Here is a 19,239-nt window from a genome sequence, read left to right as displayed (position 1 = left end):
CCGACTGTGCGCTGCCTAGACCTGTTAGTGACACCTTGGTCGGGCCTGGGAGCAATCCTATGAGGAGATCTTCCGACTTACCTGTTGCTGTCCTCTGCTGTTTCTATGCCTGCTTTTTCTGCACTTGATTTTAAAACTCATCCTTGTTTTCAAATCCCTTCATGGCCTCGTCCCTTCCTGTGTCTGTAATCTCCTCCAGCCCCATAACCCCCCATTATGTCTGCGCTCCTCTAATTCTGGTCTCTTGAGCATCCCTGATTATAATTAGTGGCTGTGCCTTCTGTTTAGGCCCAAAGCTCTGGAACCCCCTGCCTAAATCTCACCGCCTATCTACCTCTTTCTTTACCTCTCTTTCCTCCTTCAAGGCGCCCCTTAAACCTAGCTCTTTGAACAACATCTACCCCATATGTGACTCGGTGTAAGGATTTGTTTTATAACGCTCCTGTGAAGCGCCATGGGACGTTTCCACGACGTTAAAGGCGTTATGTGAATACGAGGTGTTGTTGTAGACGCTCCCTGGCCGTCAGTGACGTGGCGCCGCCTGGCCCGCTGCTGAGCTGTACTTCCTGTCAGTGACGTCAGGCCGGATACGGCGGCCGGACGGAGAGTCGGTGCTCCGGGACTGCTCAGGTACGTGATTCCCCGAGACCGGCGACCCGCCTGACCTGAGGCCCTGGTAGCGAGTGGTTGACCGTGTGAGTGACCCTCAGGGCCGTGTCCAGGGCTCAGTGGTGTAGGGAGTGCCTCATTCATTGACGGGCTGGGAAGCACTCCACCGCCGAGTGGCCGCTTACAGGCCAACTGGGGCTGACGTCTGATAGTCTGAAAGGGGAAGGAGAGTGGCGGTGGGTGTCACTGATTTGGATCCACTGGAACCAGAGTGAGAGTTCTGCTGAGAAAACGGATAGGGTGGGATTGATCATTGACAGAAGATTGGGCTTCTTGCTTGTTGACCATCTCCTGTTTGGGCATTCTGATGAAAGTAGTAAACTGGATGATGCACCTCAAATATTAGCCCTAGTGGATTAACTGCTTTCTGATCGCCATCCATTCAAAATTAATTATCTTCCATTTATCATTCCTCTCACGACGATGATGGTGTGTGCATAGTTGTCGATTCATAGTTAAGATTTATCTCCGATAAATAACTTGCATTTATTTATAGTAGGGGATTTCAACTACCTGATATTTACTGGGATAAAATTATGGGTTGGGTTCTTAATGAATACTTCACATCTGTTTTCACAAAAGAGAGGGGTGATGCAATCAGGGAGGAGGAGTGTGCAATATTAGATTAAATATTGTACTCACCGGCACATGGCACCGGGAGTAAGCTGGAAATTACTACCTTTTGAGGTCCTGCTTTTTAATGGTGCAGATGATGTAATATGACATTTGAAGATAAATTCACTGATGGCCATGCATGTGAGGTCATTAAACTTCTTCCTGCACTGAGTCCAATTCCTGGGGCTATATTGCTGGCCTTGACCACATTGGATTTCTGCTCCCACTGCATTCTCGTCGTTTGCATGGAGGGTCTTAAAAGAAGGCATCCGGCACGGCCCCGACCTCCGAGGAAACACCAGCGGCCGGTCGGGGCGTTAAAAGGAGCATACCACTCCAGGGAGCAGCACAAGCTGGTGCAGGAGGGCGACGGCAGTGAAGAGGGCGACTGGATTGGACGTCACCATAATCTAGGTCAGTGATTGGAGCGTGGGCAAGTACAGAAGGAGCAGCGAAAGATTGTAAAGCGACGTGATCGGGGCCCAGGAGAGGCGAGGGCTGGCCCACACTGCGATATGTGTGTGCACTAGGTCCGTGCAGCAGAGCTGGTCGCCAGTCGTCTTGGTTAACCCTTGCTGTTGGACCAAAATCTAGCTTTGTCAAACCTGTGTGGTGGCTGGTGTGCAATGGCCACCACAAGTTTTTTTAAAAAAATCCATGCACAGGCATCTTCCACCGTTTGGGACCTGGAATATTAGGTCCTTCATTGAAACACCTGTGAACTCATTCCTTTTTGGTGTGGAATCAAGTCATCCTTGATATGAGGGACTGCCTAAGAAGAAGGATAATACAACATTCTACACTGAGCCTCATAAGGAGCTATTAGGACAGGACTTGGTCAAAGAGTTAGGTTTAAGTAGTGTCTTAAAGGAGGAGACAGAGAGGCGTAGAAGTTTAGGGAGAGAATTTCAAAGTTTAGGTTCTAGATGGCTGAAGGCACGGCTGCCAATGGTGGAGTAAAGAAGATAATGGCTGCATGAGATGTCAGAATTGGAGGAATGTAGAGTTCTTTGAGGGTTGTAGGGCTGGAGGAGGTTACAGAGAATAGGGAGAGGTGAGATCATGAAGGGATTTGAAAACAAGGATGAGAATTTTAAAATCAGGGTGTTGCAGGATCAGTGGGTGATGGGTGAACGGGTCTTGGTGCAAGCCAAGATGCAGCCAACAGAGTTTTGAATGAGCTCAAGTGTACGGAGGGTGCAAGATGGGAGGCCAGCCAGGAGAGCATGGGTGAGGGTTATTGTGTATGGAGAAAGTCAGACTGAATACTGTGAGCTCAAAGTAAAGTGTGACCGTAGTCTTTTATTGCAGGTCTCCAGAATGCCCCTCCAACCTGTGAAGCCTCTTTAAATACCTGTGTTCCCAAGGGATTATGGGATCCCTTGGGACTCCAGGGGATGAGCCCTCTGGTGGCTGTACAGAGTAAATACAAATCCACATATATAACAAGGGTTTCAGTAGCAAATGAACTGGGGCGGTGGCGGGCATTGTTATGGAGGTGGAAGTAGCAGTCTTGGTGATGGAGAGGATATGGGGTCGAAAGCCCACTTCAGGGTCAAATAGGGTGCCAAGGTTGCGAATGGTCTGGTTCAGCCTAAGACAATGGCCAGGGAGAGGGATGGAGTCAGTGGCTAGGGAACGGAGTTTGTGGCAGGAACCAAAATCAATGGCTTCATAATATAGTGGTAGGTGGTGGTGAGGTCGAGCTGGGACTCCAACATGTTTTGGATAATGTTGCCAAGGGGCAGCATGTAAATGAGAAATAGGAGGCGGCCAAGGATAGATCCTTGAGGGACTCGAGAGGTAACGGAGCAGGATGAGAAGCCATTGCAGGTGATTCTCTGGTTATGACTTAATAGATAATAGACCCTGCCCATATAGCCCTCTATTCCCTTCTCCTTCATGTGCATCAAACTACCCTTAAATACATCAATGCTATCTGCTTCAACTACTCCATTGCCAGTGATTTCCACATTCTTAGCTCTTTCGAAAGAAATTCTTTCTAAATTCCTTACTTGATTTGTCAGTGGTTATCTTATATTTGAGCCCCCTTGTTCTGGACTCTCAAGTTGAAATAGTTTCTCCACATCCATTCTATCAAACCACTTCATATTGTTAAAGACCTCTTTTAGGTCTCTCCTTAATCTACTCTTTTCTAGAGAAAAGAGCCTGCTCAATCTTTCCTGATAGTTGTATCCTCTCAATTCTGGTACTGTAACATCCTTGTAAATCTATTCTGCACTTTCTCTAGTACTTCAATATCCTTTTTGTAGAATGGAGACCAGAATGGCACACAGTACTCCTAGTGTGGTCTAACCAAGGCTCCATATAAATTTAATGTTATCTTCCTGCTTTTGTATTTTATTCCTCTAGAAATGAAACCCACTACTTTGTTTGCACTCTTTATGGCAGTTTCAACTTCTAACTGGCTAAAAATCTTTGACTACATATCTAAATTCTGGACTGAGATCCAGACTAATCGCAGCAGCATTTTAATTTTATTTGTTCACATTGCCAGTTACTAATACTTGTATTTCACTCATGAATTTGGTTTAAAATGTCTCCTTTTTTATATAAAAAAATAATTATTGATTAGATTATTTTGCCCTTGCATGTAACATTATTTTTTTCTTCTCTTTCCCTCCCGACCCCAACTCCTCTTTTTCTGTCCCCCTCCCCTTTGTGCACAATTCTCACTTTGGTCAAGGGTGTTTGACACACACTCTGGGTACTTCATCAGCCATAGTTTTCAGGGAATATAATACTAATCCAGTTCATGTAATGACAAAGCCTTGTGGAGACTTGATTTCTGGAGCAAGCTGAACCTTAACATAGTGATTGTAGTTCTACTCCAAACCAGCTTTCGCTTTAGGGGAAGTCAGATAATCTAGGTTGGGGTCTTCTCTGTTATCACTGTTATGGTGATAGCATTATTTCCTTTCTTGCATTCTGAGATGGTGCGTGCTGCTTTTACAACTTGCTCAAGCTAGCAAGCCCAGGAGTGGAGTAACGTGCCCAAATAGGACAGGGGAATTAAATGCTAGTCAAATCAAATTGAAAAATCACAATTTTTATGAAAGGAGGCCAGTTGTATTGATGTATGCTACTTGGCACACTGCAATTTCTGTGTTTGACAAGGGAGCTATCAAAAGGGCACTGGATAATGGTCAAAATGTTTCAGTTATAAAACTGAATTAGCTACTTAGTTCTATTCAAGACACGCTGGGAGATTTCCGTGGCATTGTTTACAAAAGTTCAGTGGTATGCTGTTTTATAATGATGGGAGCAATGAAATGTGTAACACAAAATGTATTACTCTACTCTGGTGGAGTTGTGTTTAATATTGCTAGAAGTAAACAGGTTGGAATGTATGAAATTACTGCATTTATTTATACATGTACTTAATATACTTATGATACTCTGATGTATGTTATCTGAACTGTGTTGGATGTTCTCTAAACTTTAGAATTTCAATTGATTTGGGTAACTGACATTCACGCTATTATGTTCAATATTAAGTGATACAATGCTATTTGCTGTCCAGATGCTGGACTCTTGAACTGCAGAGTTGTACAATGTTGGGATTGAGTCGATTCAATCCCACACAGTTTGAATGATATGGATTGATTCCATTTCTCAATTCTGAGGCAGCAAGAGACTGCCCCTATAAATGTGATGAATGTTGTGCTGTCAGACTTGAATAACTTAGCCTAGTATGCATTGTGGAATTTAATGATTGTTTCAAAGTATCTTTTGTTTAATGTAGTGAACAACAATGTTGTATATGTGAGGAACATATCATCAGAAATTGAAGTAATTCCTAGAGTTTTTCCAAATGGCTGTGTATCCTACTCTGGTCTAATGTATGTGTACATACAAGGCAGCTTGGCCATGTTGTCATGTCACTTAAAGAAAACTGGAAGGCAAGGACAGGGGAAAGAGGAGCATGATGATGTGTATGTATACATCATTTTTAATTTTTAAAAATTCCTCCTCTAGGGACCTTCATGAGGGTGATAATTAAAAAAAATGCAACTATATTGGACTTGAACTATGTTGACTTCATATTTTCGATGTGTGTGTGATGCATTCGGAGCAGCTCACTATCCTTAAATTTTATAGAGTGCAACCTTGTTTTTTTAACAGAACTCTTCAGTGGTCATGACAACGTACCAGGAATTCATTCAACAGAATGAAGAGCGAGATGGTGTTCGGTTCAGCTGGAACGTGTGGCCGTCCAGTCGACTCGAGGCTACGCGCATGGTGGTTCCTTTGGCTTGTCTCTTCACTCCTTTAAAAGAACGCCCAGACCTGCCACCAATACAGTATGAACCTGTGCTGTGCAGCAGGGCTACCTGCAGGGCTGTCCTAAATCCGCTGTGGTACTGTATCTGTATTTCATCTGTAAGCTAAATGACGAGATGGCTAGCCATGAAGTGAAAGTTCTAACTTTTTCTTCTTTAGGTTAAAAGGAATCTCACTGGTGGTATATATTTTTTTTAAATACTAACTGATTAATTTGAGCATCCATTTAGCTCATTGTACAATATATTATCAAGAGTACACTCGCCCCACCCCGCCCCACCCCTACCCAAGAAATTAACCTATAGCAATGAAGTGAGAATCGGTAATGTTTCAGTGTGAACTTCATCACATGTCAACACAGATCACACTGCCAGCCATTACTGGGAGAAAACAAGACAACAAAACCATACCATAAGGTTTAATGTTTTTTTTTTAAAGGTGCACAACAGCCCCAGGTACTTAAGGTGGTTACAAGGCAGTAATCTAATCTTGTGTTTGAGATGACAATTAAGACTCATGACAGCTTTGTTTTCAATGATTTATAATAGACATCTGATCTCCTTTGATTAGATTACTGTCCTTTAGTCACTTTTCCCATTTCACCTGATCATATTACATTTACATTTGTTTTTTTTTCCTCCTGGATTTGCAGTCTTGTTTATTGCAAGGTCCTTGTGCCTACAATGTTGTCCTAGGCCAGTTTGTTTAATTAAAACTATTGCTACAAAATTCACACCAAAGTGCACCTTGCAACATTTTCCAACATGGATTCAATTTTGATTAATCGCTCAGGAATATGTGGTGATTTCTTCTTTGTACATGTGTTGAATTTGATGACTAGTGCATGAATCCCATCTTTTCTTCATATGGCCTTTAAACTAATCTTTGGGGAGTCTCAATTTACACGAGAGGTTTTCATTTTCACATTGGAGGCTGTTGATGGATAGACTGTCATTTATTCTACATTTAGAAAGAGTGAGTGTTGATATGATTGAGATGCTGTCTTATTGGAAACTGAATGCATGCAGCTTGCAGTGCCAGGGACCTTGAAGCAACTTTAGTTGATTACATTCAGCTTCCTTGCACTGCTAGCTGCGGTAACTCTGCTGTCGGTTTCCTGATGTTTCAGTCAGGTAAACTGTAATGGAGAAATCAAGAATATTTTTTCATATGCAGTGTTCTGATTTGAGGAAGGTGTGAGTGATACTGACTGGACATTATATACATTGAGTAAAGATAGTTGAAAATATTTTAACTGCTCTTTGAAAAATTAATAATCCATGGAAAGTTTTGCTTTAAAATGCAGTGAGTATAAAATACTTTAAGACTTTTTTATTGGAGGTTTTAATAAAGATTAAATTACTCTTTTTTTTAACTCCTGATAATGCAGTCTATGCATAGGGTAGCCACATAACTACAGAGGTAATGAACCAGTATGTTCTTGCCTCACTAATATAGTGCAAATATGGTAGCCTTACTGTGATGCCTGCCACTATACTAATCTGTATTTTTATATCAACTGTTTGATCTTGTACTAGCTGTATAAGCTTCCGATAGAAATTAAAAACCCTCCATAAACCTCACTCACAATGAGGACAAGTGAGTCTTTCCGTTCAAAATAATGTGCTGGTACACCTCATTAGAACACCCACCTAGCATATGATGGCAGGGGAGGACACAAGTTCAGTGTGACACTCCACTGAGTCCCAAGTCTCGGCTGAGTGGCGACCAGACACCATCCCAGAAGTAGGAGTGAAAATCGTGAGAGCTATCCCTTGCAGACATTCAGTGGCTGGTCAGATTGGACTTAGGTTGGCGGGGAAAGATGAAACATGTTAAACATTTATTTTATTTAAAATCACATCATTAAGCGCAGAGCAATCTGCAAGCGACACAGCCTGCAATACTGTGCCAGATTGGTAGAATACATACATACATACATTCACAAGTTTTGTTTGTGCAGTGAGTTTTGTATGTAGACAGGGGCACTGGAGTGGCAAAATGAGACAAAAGAGGAAACATTACCCATTTTAGGAATGTTCAAAACAAATGAAATTCATAATATATATTAACCTAATGGAAAAAATAAACTTACTGTTTCAAAAAGTAACAAAAATGAAATGTTGATTTTTGTCTTTTTTTAAAAAAAAAGTCAAGTGGACTACAGAGCAAAACTATGGGCGTGTAACTTTTGTTTCCAGAGGAACCAGGTAAGGCCTGAGGAATTTTACCATTGCACTGTGCATCTTGTAATATGCAAGCTATTAAAAGAATAAAGTAAGAGTTGACTAGAAAGAAGTGAAAAAAAATGAGCTCAGTTCTTGCTTTACATTGCTGTGTTCCTCATTTAAATGTTCCACACCTACAGTCCATGGAATGCAGTGGATATTTCAGGGGTGGGGCACTTACAGCAAAGTTTTGCAGAAGAATTTCTGTTCAGTGGAAAAATGTTGGAATAATTCTGTCCAAAACAATTACAAGCACAGAAAACTCCCGTTGCAAATTTCAAAAACTTCACCTGATGAAAGATTATATTGCTGCTGGCCGCCTTTGATAATGAGAATGCCTACGTATCCCACTTGTTTGCTAACTGTGTAGCAAGCCAGTTATAGAATTTGTTCTTAAAACACGTCATGGGTGGGGTCAGCCTGTGGTCAAGCCTTGTTAAAAAGACTTTATGTACTCCAGATGAATTAATTTATCAAATGGTTGTTCATCTATAATCAGCAGTAAATATTTGTTGAGCAATTGTTGCTCACATAGCTGTTCTGCAACCATACATATATATACACACACTGCCTGCCTTGCTGAGTGTCTCGAGCAGTTTCTGATATCTCACACACCATCCGCAGTTTCACATGCTTAATGTTACCCCTTGGTTCACCTCTGCTACTGCAAACTTGTGGTTCTGTTCCTGCATGTTCCAACTTACGACACCTCTTTTAGTGGTTTGTCCTTCAGTGTCCACACAGTACTCTCCAGTGTGCCCAGGACTCTATTTTTGTTCCCCTCTTACTCATCTTTAGGCTGTCCCCTCGACACATCTTCTGCAAGCTCTCAGGATGAGTTTCCATATGTATACTGACATCCAACTCTGCCAACATTGTTGACTGAAATATCTGATTGACTGTTCAAGATCAAGTCCGGATTTTGGATAGACACTCATGTGGCTCTGACTCCATCAATCTCCCTGGTGTCCCATTTAGGCTGAATTGAACACTGCACAATCTCTGCACCCTTTTTATCCTGAGTTTAGCTTTAAACCATACTCCCAGTTCATCGCTGCTGTCTTCCGTCAGTGGAACATTGCTCACTTGTACCTTGGCCTTTCTGCTACTGAATCCCTCACCATCTTGGCAACCCGATTCTCAAGTATGTTAAAAAGACAAACCTGAAGGCTCTGTGCCTCAATGCGAGGAGTATTTGTAATAAGGTGGACGAATTAACTGCACAGGCAGCAATTAACGAATATGATATCATTGGCATCAAGGAGACATGGCTCCAGGGTGACCAAGGTTGGGAACTCAACATCCAGAGGTATTCAACATTCAGGAAGGATAGAGAGAAAGGAAAAGGAGGTGGGGTAGCATTGTTGGTTAAAGAGGAAATTAACACAATAGTAAGGAAGGACATTAGCTTGGATGATGTGGAATCTGTATGGGTGTAGCTGCGGAATACCAAAGGGCAGAAAAAGTTAGTGGGAGTTGTGCACAGACCACCAAACAGTAGTAGTGAGGTTGGGGACAGCATCAAACAAGAAATTAGGGATGCGTGCAATAAAGGTACAGCACCTGTCTGGAGTAAAAATAAAACGGAAGGTGGCTCAACCGTGGCTAACAAGGGAAATTAAGAATAGTGTTAAATCCAAGGAAGAGGCATATAAATTGGCCAGAAAAAGCAGCAAATCTGAGGACTGGGAGAATTTTATAATTCAGCAGAGGAGGACATAGGGTGTAATTTGGAGGGAGAAAATAGAGTATGCGAGGAAGCTTCCTGGGAACATAAAAACTGACTGCAAAAGCTTCTATAGATATGTGAAGAGAAAAAGATTAGTGAAGACAAATGTAGGTCCCTTGCAGTCAGATTCAGGTGAATTTATAATGGGGAACAAAGAAATGACAGACCAGTTGAACAAATACTTTGGTTCTGTCTTCACGAAGGAAGACACAAATAACCTAGAAATACTAGGAGACCGAGGGTCTAGTGAGAAGGAGGAACTGAAGGAAATCCTTATTAGGTGGGAGATTGTGTTAGGGAAATTGATGGGATTGAAGGCCGATAAATCCCCGGGGCCTGTTAGTCTGCATCCCAGAGTACTTTAAGGAAGTGGCCCTAGAAATAGTGGATGCATTGGTGATCATTTTCCAACAGTCTTATTGACTCTGGATCAGTTCCTATGGACTGGAGCGTAGCTAATGTAACACCACTTTTTTTAAAAAAAGAGGGAGAGAGAAAACGGGTAATTATAGACCGGTTAGTCTGACATCAGTAGTGGGGACAATGTTGGAATCAATTATTAAAGATGAAATAGCAGTGCATTTGCCTGTTAATCTATTCCACATTTACTGCTTCACTATGTTGAGCCCTAACTTCCAATTCTTTCATTGCATCCCGTGTATATCTGTATCTGGGCACACCTTCAGTCGCAGTGTAGAATTTAAACCCATGCCACACTCGCATCTTCCAAGGGCATAATAGCTAATCACTTTAAAACAACCTATCTACATGATGTGCAGTCACTTTTTGACACCCAGGTTGGCATGCAGGATGTGCATATCATTTTGACTTCCAACAGCTCAGCTGACATGCCCAATAAATCCAGTGGGTCTGTGGACCTACATACTTGGGTGGCGGCAATGCACTTCAGGTACTGGCAGTCTCTTCCTGATTATTTCTCCTTGTTGACCCCTAGCTCCCTGAGGTCAAGAGGAATTCCCAAAGGAATGCTCATCTGACCATTTGGGACTGTTACAATGAAACTTCTTTGTTAGGCAGTGAAAATATATATTTTTTTAAGTAAAATTCAAAATTAAAGGTCTAAATATAAATGATACAAAAACAAACCAAATGTTAGAAATTCTTTCACTCAAGAAGCTAGAAGGGCACAGATGCACTCTTAGCAACCTCAGTTCTAAAGACATAAGAAATAAGAGCATCCATTTTATACTGGATCTCGGAGATGAAGCAGTGTTTGAGAAGCAAACCATGGAAAATGCAGGAAAGAGTGCCTCACAATCAGCAGCACAAACCTCTCTAGTATCCAGCACGGTCTGGATGCAAATTATCAACAAGTGGGCTCCCAGCACACTTGGGCAACAACTCTCACCTAAATTATCAATACCCCTGGTCTAAGTGTGTGCAAGTTTCAGTGGAAAATCTTTAATTACTGAGCTATGTATTCTTTTATCTTCTGAAGGCTGTGATTGGATTGTTTGAAATTTATAACTGGTGACTAGGGTATTTTGAATAGCGCTTCTGTTCAAATCTTTTTTTGTTGAGCTCAGTAATTGAAACAATTATTCAATGATTGAGGTAATATTTGTGTGTAACAAGTTGCAAATGGACTTTAACGTTCATGAAATATACTTATTGTTGAAGTGTATGGTCAGTACTGTCAGTACCCATTGTTAACACTAGGATTTGAGCTAAGTGCAATGTTATGTAACGTGTCCACACAACTGCAACTTGATGTTTTATTTTCCCAGTAAGACTCAAGTAAAGCGTAACAGTGGAATTTTCCTTCTATGCCTCTTTGAATTATGGAAAATACCCAGAGGTACAGCTGTAGATTTTGTCCTTCCAAACATTGTGAAGGAATTTTGTGCCATGAAGTGATGAATTGAATGTCATACAATAAGTGTATTAGCAAAACAATGGATTAAGTGTGAGTGCATTGCAAGAAAACTAATATTGATATGCTAAATAAGTCCAATGACAAAATTGCATAAATACTTATTGCTGTGCTTTTATCTTTTAAAAATTATCTGTTCTGCAGTTTTCACCATCTTATTCGGGCATTTCTGAAGTGAATCAGCCAGCTGAACTACTGCCGCAGTTTTCAACTATTGAATATGTTGTTCAGGTAATGTGAGGGACATGTCTTCTCATGGTATTAGTATTACACTTGTAAAAGTGTTCTGTTTATTGTATTAAGTTATAATTTATTTTGTATAAGATGAATTCAGTGGGTGGTTTGAGTCTTATTGAGAAACTGTTGATGTTTATGTGAGTGCATTAATTACACTAATCATCTTTTAATTGTGTGTTGAACAGCGAGGTTCGCCTGCCCCCCTCATCTTCCTGTACGTGGTGGACACATGCTTAGAGGAAGATGATCTTCAGGCCCTCAAGGAATCCCTACAGATGTCCCTGAGTCTGCTCCCTCCCAATGCATTGGTTGGTCTGATTACTTTTGGTCGAATGGTGCAGGTCCACGAACTGAACTGCGAGGGTATTTCCAAAAGCTATGTCTTCAGAGGCACAAAGGACCTGACAGCAAAACAAATTCAGGTGTGCTTTGCAGATTGTTGGAGAGTTTAAAGTAGATGTCATTCTTCTTGTTTGAAGTAATTATCTTTACCAAGTGTTGTGGGCATTTCAGCTTTCAGAATTTATTTTTAACAAGATTTAAAAAAAAATCTCAAATTGCATTTATTGCAAGTTAAGTTTTTGTAATTCTCCTTTACTCCCAATCAAAGTTGATAGTTAATGCAATTGTGATAGAGATTCTATGATGTTAATTCACAGTTCTTTGGTTGAAGCTAGCATTTTCAGAATTTGCTCATTAGATTTACAGGGATGATACCAGAAATGTGAGGGTATACCTATCCGGAAAATCTTGGGGAAAAAGAAGGCTCAGGGGTGATCTAATAGAGGTCTTTTAAAATTATGAACGGATTTGATAGAGTAGATAGAGAAAGTGTTTCCACTTGTGTGGAAGAGCAAAACTAGAGGCCATCAATATTTGATTTCTTGGTGATTATCTTATAAGAAACTCCGAAGAAACTTCTTTACTCAGAGTGGTGAGAATGTGGAGCTCGTTCCCTCAGGGAGTGGATAAAGCGAATCGTATGGATGCATTTAAGGGGAGGCTAGATAAGCATATGAGAAGGGAATAGAGGCTTATGTTGATAGATTTAGATAAGGAAAGACTGGAGGAGGCTTGAATGGAGCATAAACGCCGGCATGGACTGGTTGGGCCGAATGGCCTGTTTGTGCCATATATTCTATGTAATTTTCTGTTTCCACGGATTCTTCTAAATGCAGCAAATATTTTGGGAAAATGAGTGTTTACATTTTAAAAGTAAATTGAGAAATGTAAGAAGGGGCAATGCAATTTTAAAGATTACACCAAATTTGAGCTTTTTTGTATTTTTGTTAAACAGTTACTGTTAAGTTCAGCCATGTGAAAATATGGTATTTGTGTATAACTCAGTGAATCAATCACTGCAGTACTCTGTTAATACTTTATCTACCAATGTTAATTCAACTTCCTCACACTTTGGGTACAAACATTTTTGATGCATGACCAGCATTCAGTGTGCAAATATTTTTATCTAAAATTAAAAAATGTAGTTTACTTTTAATTGTTCAAACTTTATAAAGGGGACCGAATGAGATTTTTCCTTGCTAATGAGGAATCATTTACTACTTGATACAATGTTGCTCACAATCTTCAAACTACTAATATACTGTAACTTTTGTTGTGGTACAAGAGATTTGGAAGAAAATGATTGAATCTGAAGAACTATCTCCATAAGGCAATTCATTTTTTGTATGGAAATATAAGTGTTTAGTTTTATTTTTTTCCCACTTCAAACAGGATATGTTGGGTCTCACAAAGCCACCTGCAACAGTTCAAGGAAGGACCCCTCAACTACAAGAGCATCCTGGCATATCCAGCAGGTATTATGGTTGCAGTCAGATATGACATTTTCAAGCAACTCCTAGCAAAGTATTTAGGATTTATAGGAAAAGATGTTTCTAGATATATTTGGGGTAAATTCATTCCCATGTACCATCCTCAGTTGCTATTTTTTGTCAAAATTAAACCATTGCAATAATAAAGCTTCTGTTACCTATTAAATGCAGGTTCACTAATTAATTAGTTATTTGCTAGCGTTCCATGATGAGCTCAGTTATTTAATGTCCATTCCTCCTTGAGAAATCTTTTATCAATCTTGAAATTTTGGAATTAGGATTCCAAAGAGTTTGGCTGTCCAATCAGCCATTTAAAATAGCTTCACAGTAACATACTTCATTCTCAGAGCTGCTTCTCAAAGGTTCACTCAAGTGATGTTTCTGTTTATTTCTGACTAGATTTTATTAGAAAGTACAGCACATGTGTTTCAAAATACAGCAAGAAGAATCTGTCTCTGGCCACTCGGGTCTTTTATCGCTTCAACATAACATACTGTTGAGCTCCTTCTTACTCCTTTCTTCATTAATAAGAACATAAGAAATAGGAATGGGAGTAGGGCATACAGTCCCTCGAGCCTGTTCCGCCATTCAATAAGATCAAGGCTGATCTGATCGTGGACTCCGCTCCACTTCCCCGCCCACTCCCCATAACCCCTTATCCCCTTATTGTTCAAGAAACTGTCTATTTCTGTCTTAAATTTATTCAATGTCCCAGCTTCCACAGCTTTCTGAGGCAGCAAATTCCACAGATTTACAACCCTCAGAAGAAATTTCTCCTCATCTCTGTTTTAAATGGGCGGCCCCTTATTCTGAGACTATGCCCCCTCGTTTTAGTTACCCCCATCAGTGGAAACATTCTCTCTGCATCCACCTTGTCAAGCCCCCTCATAATCTTACACGTTGCGATAAGATCACCTCCTTCTGAATTCCAATGAGTGGAGACCCAACCTACTCAACCTTTCCTCATAAGTCAACCCCCTTTATCCCCGGAATCAATCTAGTGAACCTTCTCTGAATTGCCTCCAAAGCAAGTATATCCTTTCGGAAATATGGAAACCAAAACTGCACGCAGTATTCCAGGTGTGGCCTCACCAATACCTTAAATAGCTGTAGCAAGACTTCCCTGCTTTTATACTCCATCCCCTTTGCAATAAAGGCCAAGATACCATTGGCCTTTCTGATCACTTGCTCTACCTGCATACTATCCTTTTGCAATTCATGTACAAGTACTCCCAGGTCCCGCTGTACTGCGGCACTTTGCAATCTTTCTCCATTTAAATAATAACTTGCTCTTGGATTTTTTTTCTGCCAAAGTGCACGACTTTCCAACATTATACTCCATCTGCCAAATTTTTGCCCACTCATTTAGCCTGTCTATGTCCTTTAGCAGATTTTTAGTGTCCTCCTCACACATTGCTTTTCCTCCCATCTTTGTATCGTCAGCAAACTTGGCTACGTTACACTCAGTCCCTTCTTCCAAATCGGTAATTTAGATTGTAAATAGTTGGTGTCCCAGCACTGATCCCTGCGGCACCCCACTAGTTGCTGGTTGCTAACCAGAGAATGAACCATTTATCCCGACTCTCTGTTTTCTGTTAGTCAATCCTCTATCCATGCTAATATATTATCCTTTTACCTTGTGCAATAACCTTTTATGTGGTACCTTGTCAAATGCCTTCTGGAAGTCCAAATACACCACACCCACTGGTTCTCCTTTATCCACCCTGTTCGTTACATCCTCGAAGAACTCCAGCAAATTTGTCAAACATGACTTCCCCTTCATGAATCCATGCTGACTCTGCCTGACCAAATTTTGCTTTTCCAAATGTTCTGCTACTGCTTCTTTAATAATGGACTCCAGTATCAGTTTGTTCGGTCTTGGTAATGAAGTTTTTTCAATTGTCTCGAACGCTTCTTGAGTGGATCCTTGATAAAAACATCTAAGAAGGCAAATCCCCAGGTTCTTATTCCAAATTCAGTTGATATCGGACAGTAAAAATGAAGGTAAAATCAATCCCAATTGAATCATTTAGCTACCAATTTGTGACACTGTTTACAGAATTGAATTGCCAGCTGCCTGGCAGTGTTGTGATAACCTTTACTTATTTAAGAATACGCCAATTAATACAGTAAGATGATGTGCTGCTTTTCTTTAAGGTTCTTGCAGCCTGTTCACAAGATTGACATGAATTTGACAGACCTGCTTGGAGAACTTCAGAGGGACCCCTGGCCTGTACCTCAGGGAAAAAGACCCTTGCGATCCAGTGGTGTGGCCCTATCCATAGCTGTCGGTTTGCTGGAGGTAATGAGCTGTAGCTGCATGGTTGTGATTTTTTGGGGGGTATTGAACACACAGAGTTTCTCTCTCTCCCTAGTGATTTATTGCTTGACATTTTGTCCTTTTTGAGAACTTTGTGAATTAATTTCCTTCGGTCCCAAAACCATGTTGGACAGCTTTCTATTGGTGTCTAAATAAGGAGGTGTATATGTATGATGTAAAACTTTCCTGAAACAGTACAAGATACTTGTCAGGAGGTCTGGCTGTAGTATGGGACGGTCAGACAATCTCCAGCTCTTCTTCTACATGGAAGGAAAACCTGAGAGCAGACCATTCTGGGCTGCCTTTATTCAACAACTAGCAGTTGTTAATGGAGTGGGAGTGGGAGGCTTGGGAACCGGTCACTTCACTAGTTCCCATATAGAAATCCTCGCGTGCAGACAGCAATCAGAGAAAGAGAACATTTGTTGTATCTGATCTCGTACTAACAACCGGCGTGTTTTTTTGATGGGTACATTGCTCTCTCTTTTTTATAACCTCTCCTATTCTGTGACACAGGGAAAAGTGGCAACCTGGGCCTTAAGCCTTTGCCACCCTGGGTCTTCTCTGTCAGAAGTGGCCCCAATGGAAATCTTGCCGATCAACATCTAGGCTAGCAATCAGCCAGCAGTGTTCAGTGCTGGCTAAATGCTAATCTGTGGGATATCCATGGAGCTATTCATCTTGGAGAAAGAAGATTTCAACTAGAATTAGTAGCTGATATTTTTCAGACTACCAAGATTTGGGGGGGGGGGGGGAGAAAATATTGAAATTATTTATGTACAAGAGATTTGATTTTTTTTTCTTCCTATACTTATAGTTGCTGCAAATTGCTCTGTGAATTGGAGGTGCTGCTGAAGATGTACTGTCTTTAGCTCGGACCATGCACTGGGTTATTTAGATCTATTTTTGAGTGTAATAAGTTATTAATGCTTGAATACCTTCCTTCAGGGTAGCTTTCCTAATACTGGAGCTAGAATAATGTTGTTCACTGGAGGACCACCTACCCAGGGGCCAGGCATGGTGGTGGGGGACGAGCTTAAAACGCCCATTCGATCCTGGCATGATATAGAAAAGGACAATGCACGATTCCTGAAAAAAGCAACCAAGGTTGGTCATTGTTTTTTTTTTTAATTTTAGGTGCATGGAGTATAATGTGGACCAAATTTAATTATTTAAATGGTTTCTGATGTGAAAGAGATGAGATTTAGAGGAGTGAATAATCTATTCATATTTGCCAAGTGTCTTTCATTTCAAGTCATCGTCCACTCATTTTGGGTTATAAATATAATCTTTTTTGCTCTACATTGCTCTTCAGAATAAACACCCAGATTGTGGGTGAAGATTACACCTCTCCATTATGTGTAATGCAATTGAGAATCTGTTTATAAAGGTATATATAGTTACAAATATAGCGCACAGAGGAAATTTCCCCCTCCTCTCTCTGTTCATTTTAGCTTTATTCCTTTTGACTCAACTGCTTTGTACATCTATGGTTTATTTACTTTGATGATTTTGTGTAGATAATTAATTTAGAGTTGCCCTCTTATCTTTGCTGCTTTGTTTGGGAATAGAGAACTATACAGCTGGCCTTTTCCCCTGGCTTTTGTGCCAATTATTTTAAATCTATCTTGTGGTTACTGACCCTACCAGTAGAAACAGTTTCTCCCTATCTACTCTATCAAAACCCCTCGGATGATTTAGGTAATACTGTCTTGTATGTTAAACTCTCAACTACCCACCAATTCCTTTTCTTTGGAACATGTACTAACTGGCTATAAGATGCCAACTTGGACCAAGCCCTCAACCAGTTCCATTCTGGGATGGACATTAAGACAAGTACAGTAGCACCCCAAGAAGTGTTGCCTACTGATTTTCTTCCCTTCTCTCCATCACTGTTTAATTGCTGCTGAATGGTTCATTGCAGAGATGTAATTGAGATAGGAAATTCAGTAGTGGAGAAGTTCGTGATTTAAAAAAAAACTATAATGAAATTGTGATAGTGAATAATTATTGCACTCCTAAATCATTGATTGTATGTTGTTGAATTGTCAGCTGTATGAGTCAGAAGGTTGTGGGTTCAAGTCAAAATCCAGTACTTGAACATATAATCTGGACTGACACAGTGCTGAGAGAGTGCTGCACTGTCAGAGGTGCCATCTTTCAGATGAGATTAAACCAAGGCCATGTCTGGCTGCTCAAATGGAATACAAGATCCCATGGTGCTATTTGAACAGCAGGGAGTTCTAATGTCCTGACCAAACATTCTTCCTTCAATCAACACCACCAATAACAGATTATCTGTCGTTTGTTTCTTTGTTCGTTCGCTCGTTGTTTCTGGGACCTTCAGTGCACAAATTGACTGCTGCGTTTGCTACATAACAGTGACCACACTTTAAAAACAATCACTCTCCAATATCCTGAGGAGTGATAAGGAGTTGCATAAATGCATTAAACTATTATGGGAATGGATCCAGGGATGAGGGACTTCAGTTACGTGGATAGAGCAGAGAAGCTGGGGTTGTTCTCCTTGGAACAGAGAAGGTTGAGAGGAGATTTGATGGGGGTGTTCAAAATCATGAGGGGTCTGGACAGAATAGATCGAGAGAAACTGTTCCCATTGGCAGAAGGGTCAAGAACCAGAGGACACAGATTTAAGGTGATTGGAAAAAGAACCAAAGGCGACATGAGGAAACCCTTTTTTACACAGCGAGTGGTTAGGATCTGGAATGCAGTGCCTGAATGGGTGGTGGAGGCAGACTCAATCGTGGTTTTCAAAAGGGAATTGGATAAGTACCTAAAGGAAAAAATTGCAGGCCTACAGGGAAAGGGTGGGGGAGTGGGACTAGCTGAAGTGCTTTTGCAGCGAGCTGGTGCGGGCTCGACGGGCCGAATGGCCTCCTTCTGTGCTGTAACCATTCTATGAAATGCTCTGTTCTTCATTCTTTTGTTTGTTCGTTCCTTGAAAGACCACTTTATTTCACCTCCACAACCTCTCCACCATTGAAACCCTTATGACTTTGTCATCTCCAGACTTGACCACTCCAGTGCTGGCCTTGTTGGATTTGTTCCTTTTTACTCAGCTACATTGGGATAACATATGAACATACGAACAATGACGAAGACCATTTGGTCCATCGAGCCTGTCCCACACAATTGTGATACCTTGTGTGTCACCACATATATACTCCACCCTGTGGGAACGAAAGCCCGTATTTCTGAAACGCTTTGCTTCGGCGCAGTCTGGAGACTGGGCCAAAAGGGTTCAGCTTTCTGATTTGAAGTTCGGATCAACAAACGGGGGATGTCTCAAAACAGTCTGCTAGACGATATGGAGCCATTTAGCCATTCAAATGTGTCTATCTGATCACCTGTGTGTTTACAGTACTTCATGGCGGGGGTCGATTTGTGGA

The 19,239-nt window shown here is 41.0% G+C and overlaps 1 protein-coding gene across 2 annotated transcripts in view; it reads left to right on the top strand.

Moving 5' to 3' along the window:
• The first annotated feature begins 569 nt into the window (after positions 1 to 569).
• The window catches only part of LOC139273156 (protein transport protein Sec23A), a 52,991-nt gene continuing 34,321 nt past the window's right edge, over positions 570 to 19,239 (top strand). The window contains exons 1-8 of one of the 2 annotated variants that reach the window (XM_070889656.1): positions 570 to 630; positions 5,431 to 5,666; positions 7,742 to 7,799; positions 11,585 to 11,671; positions 11,863 to 12,099; positions 13,412 to 13,494; positions 15,667 to 15,811; positions 16,778 to 16,936. In XM_070889656.1, the coding sequence (XP_070745757.1) occupies positions 5,446 to 5,666; positions 7,742 to 7,799; positions 11,585 to 11,671; positions 11,863 to 12,099; positions 13,412 to 13,494; positions 15,667 to 15,811; positions 16,778 to 16,936 (990 nt within the window). In that variant the 5' untranslated portion in view covers positions 570 to 630; positions 5,431 to 5,445. Of the gene's footprint in view, positions 631 to 1,008; positions 1,099 to 5,430; positions 5,667 to 7,741; positions 7,800 to 11,584; positions 11,672 to 11,862; positions 12,100 to 13,411; positions 13,495 to 15,666; positions 15,812 to 16,777; positions 16,937 to 19,239 lie in introns of those variants that run through there. The other variant, XM_070889655.1, reaches the window with a different exon arrangement.

This window comes from Pristiophorus japonicus, chromosome 9 (genome assembly GCF_044704955.1).
Source record: "Pristiophorus japonicus isolate sPriJap1 chromosome 9, sPriJap1.hap1, whole genome shotgun sequence".
Classification (NCBI taxonomy): Eukaryota; Metazoa; Chordata; class Chondrichthyes; family Pristiophoridae; genus Pristiophorus; species Pristiophorus japonicus.
The sequence above is the reverse complement of the archived record's forward strand: the minus strand, read 5'-3'. Positions and strand labels throughout refer to the sequence as shown.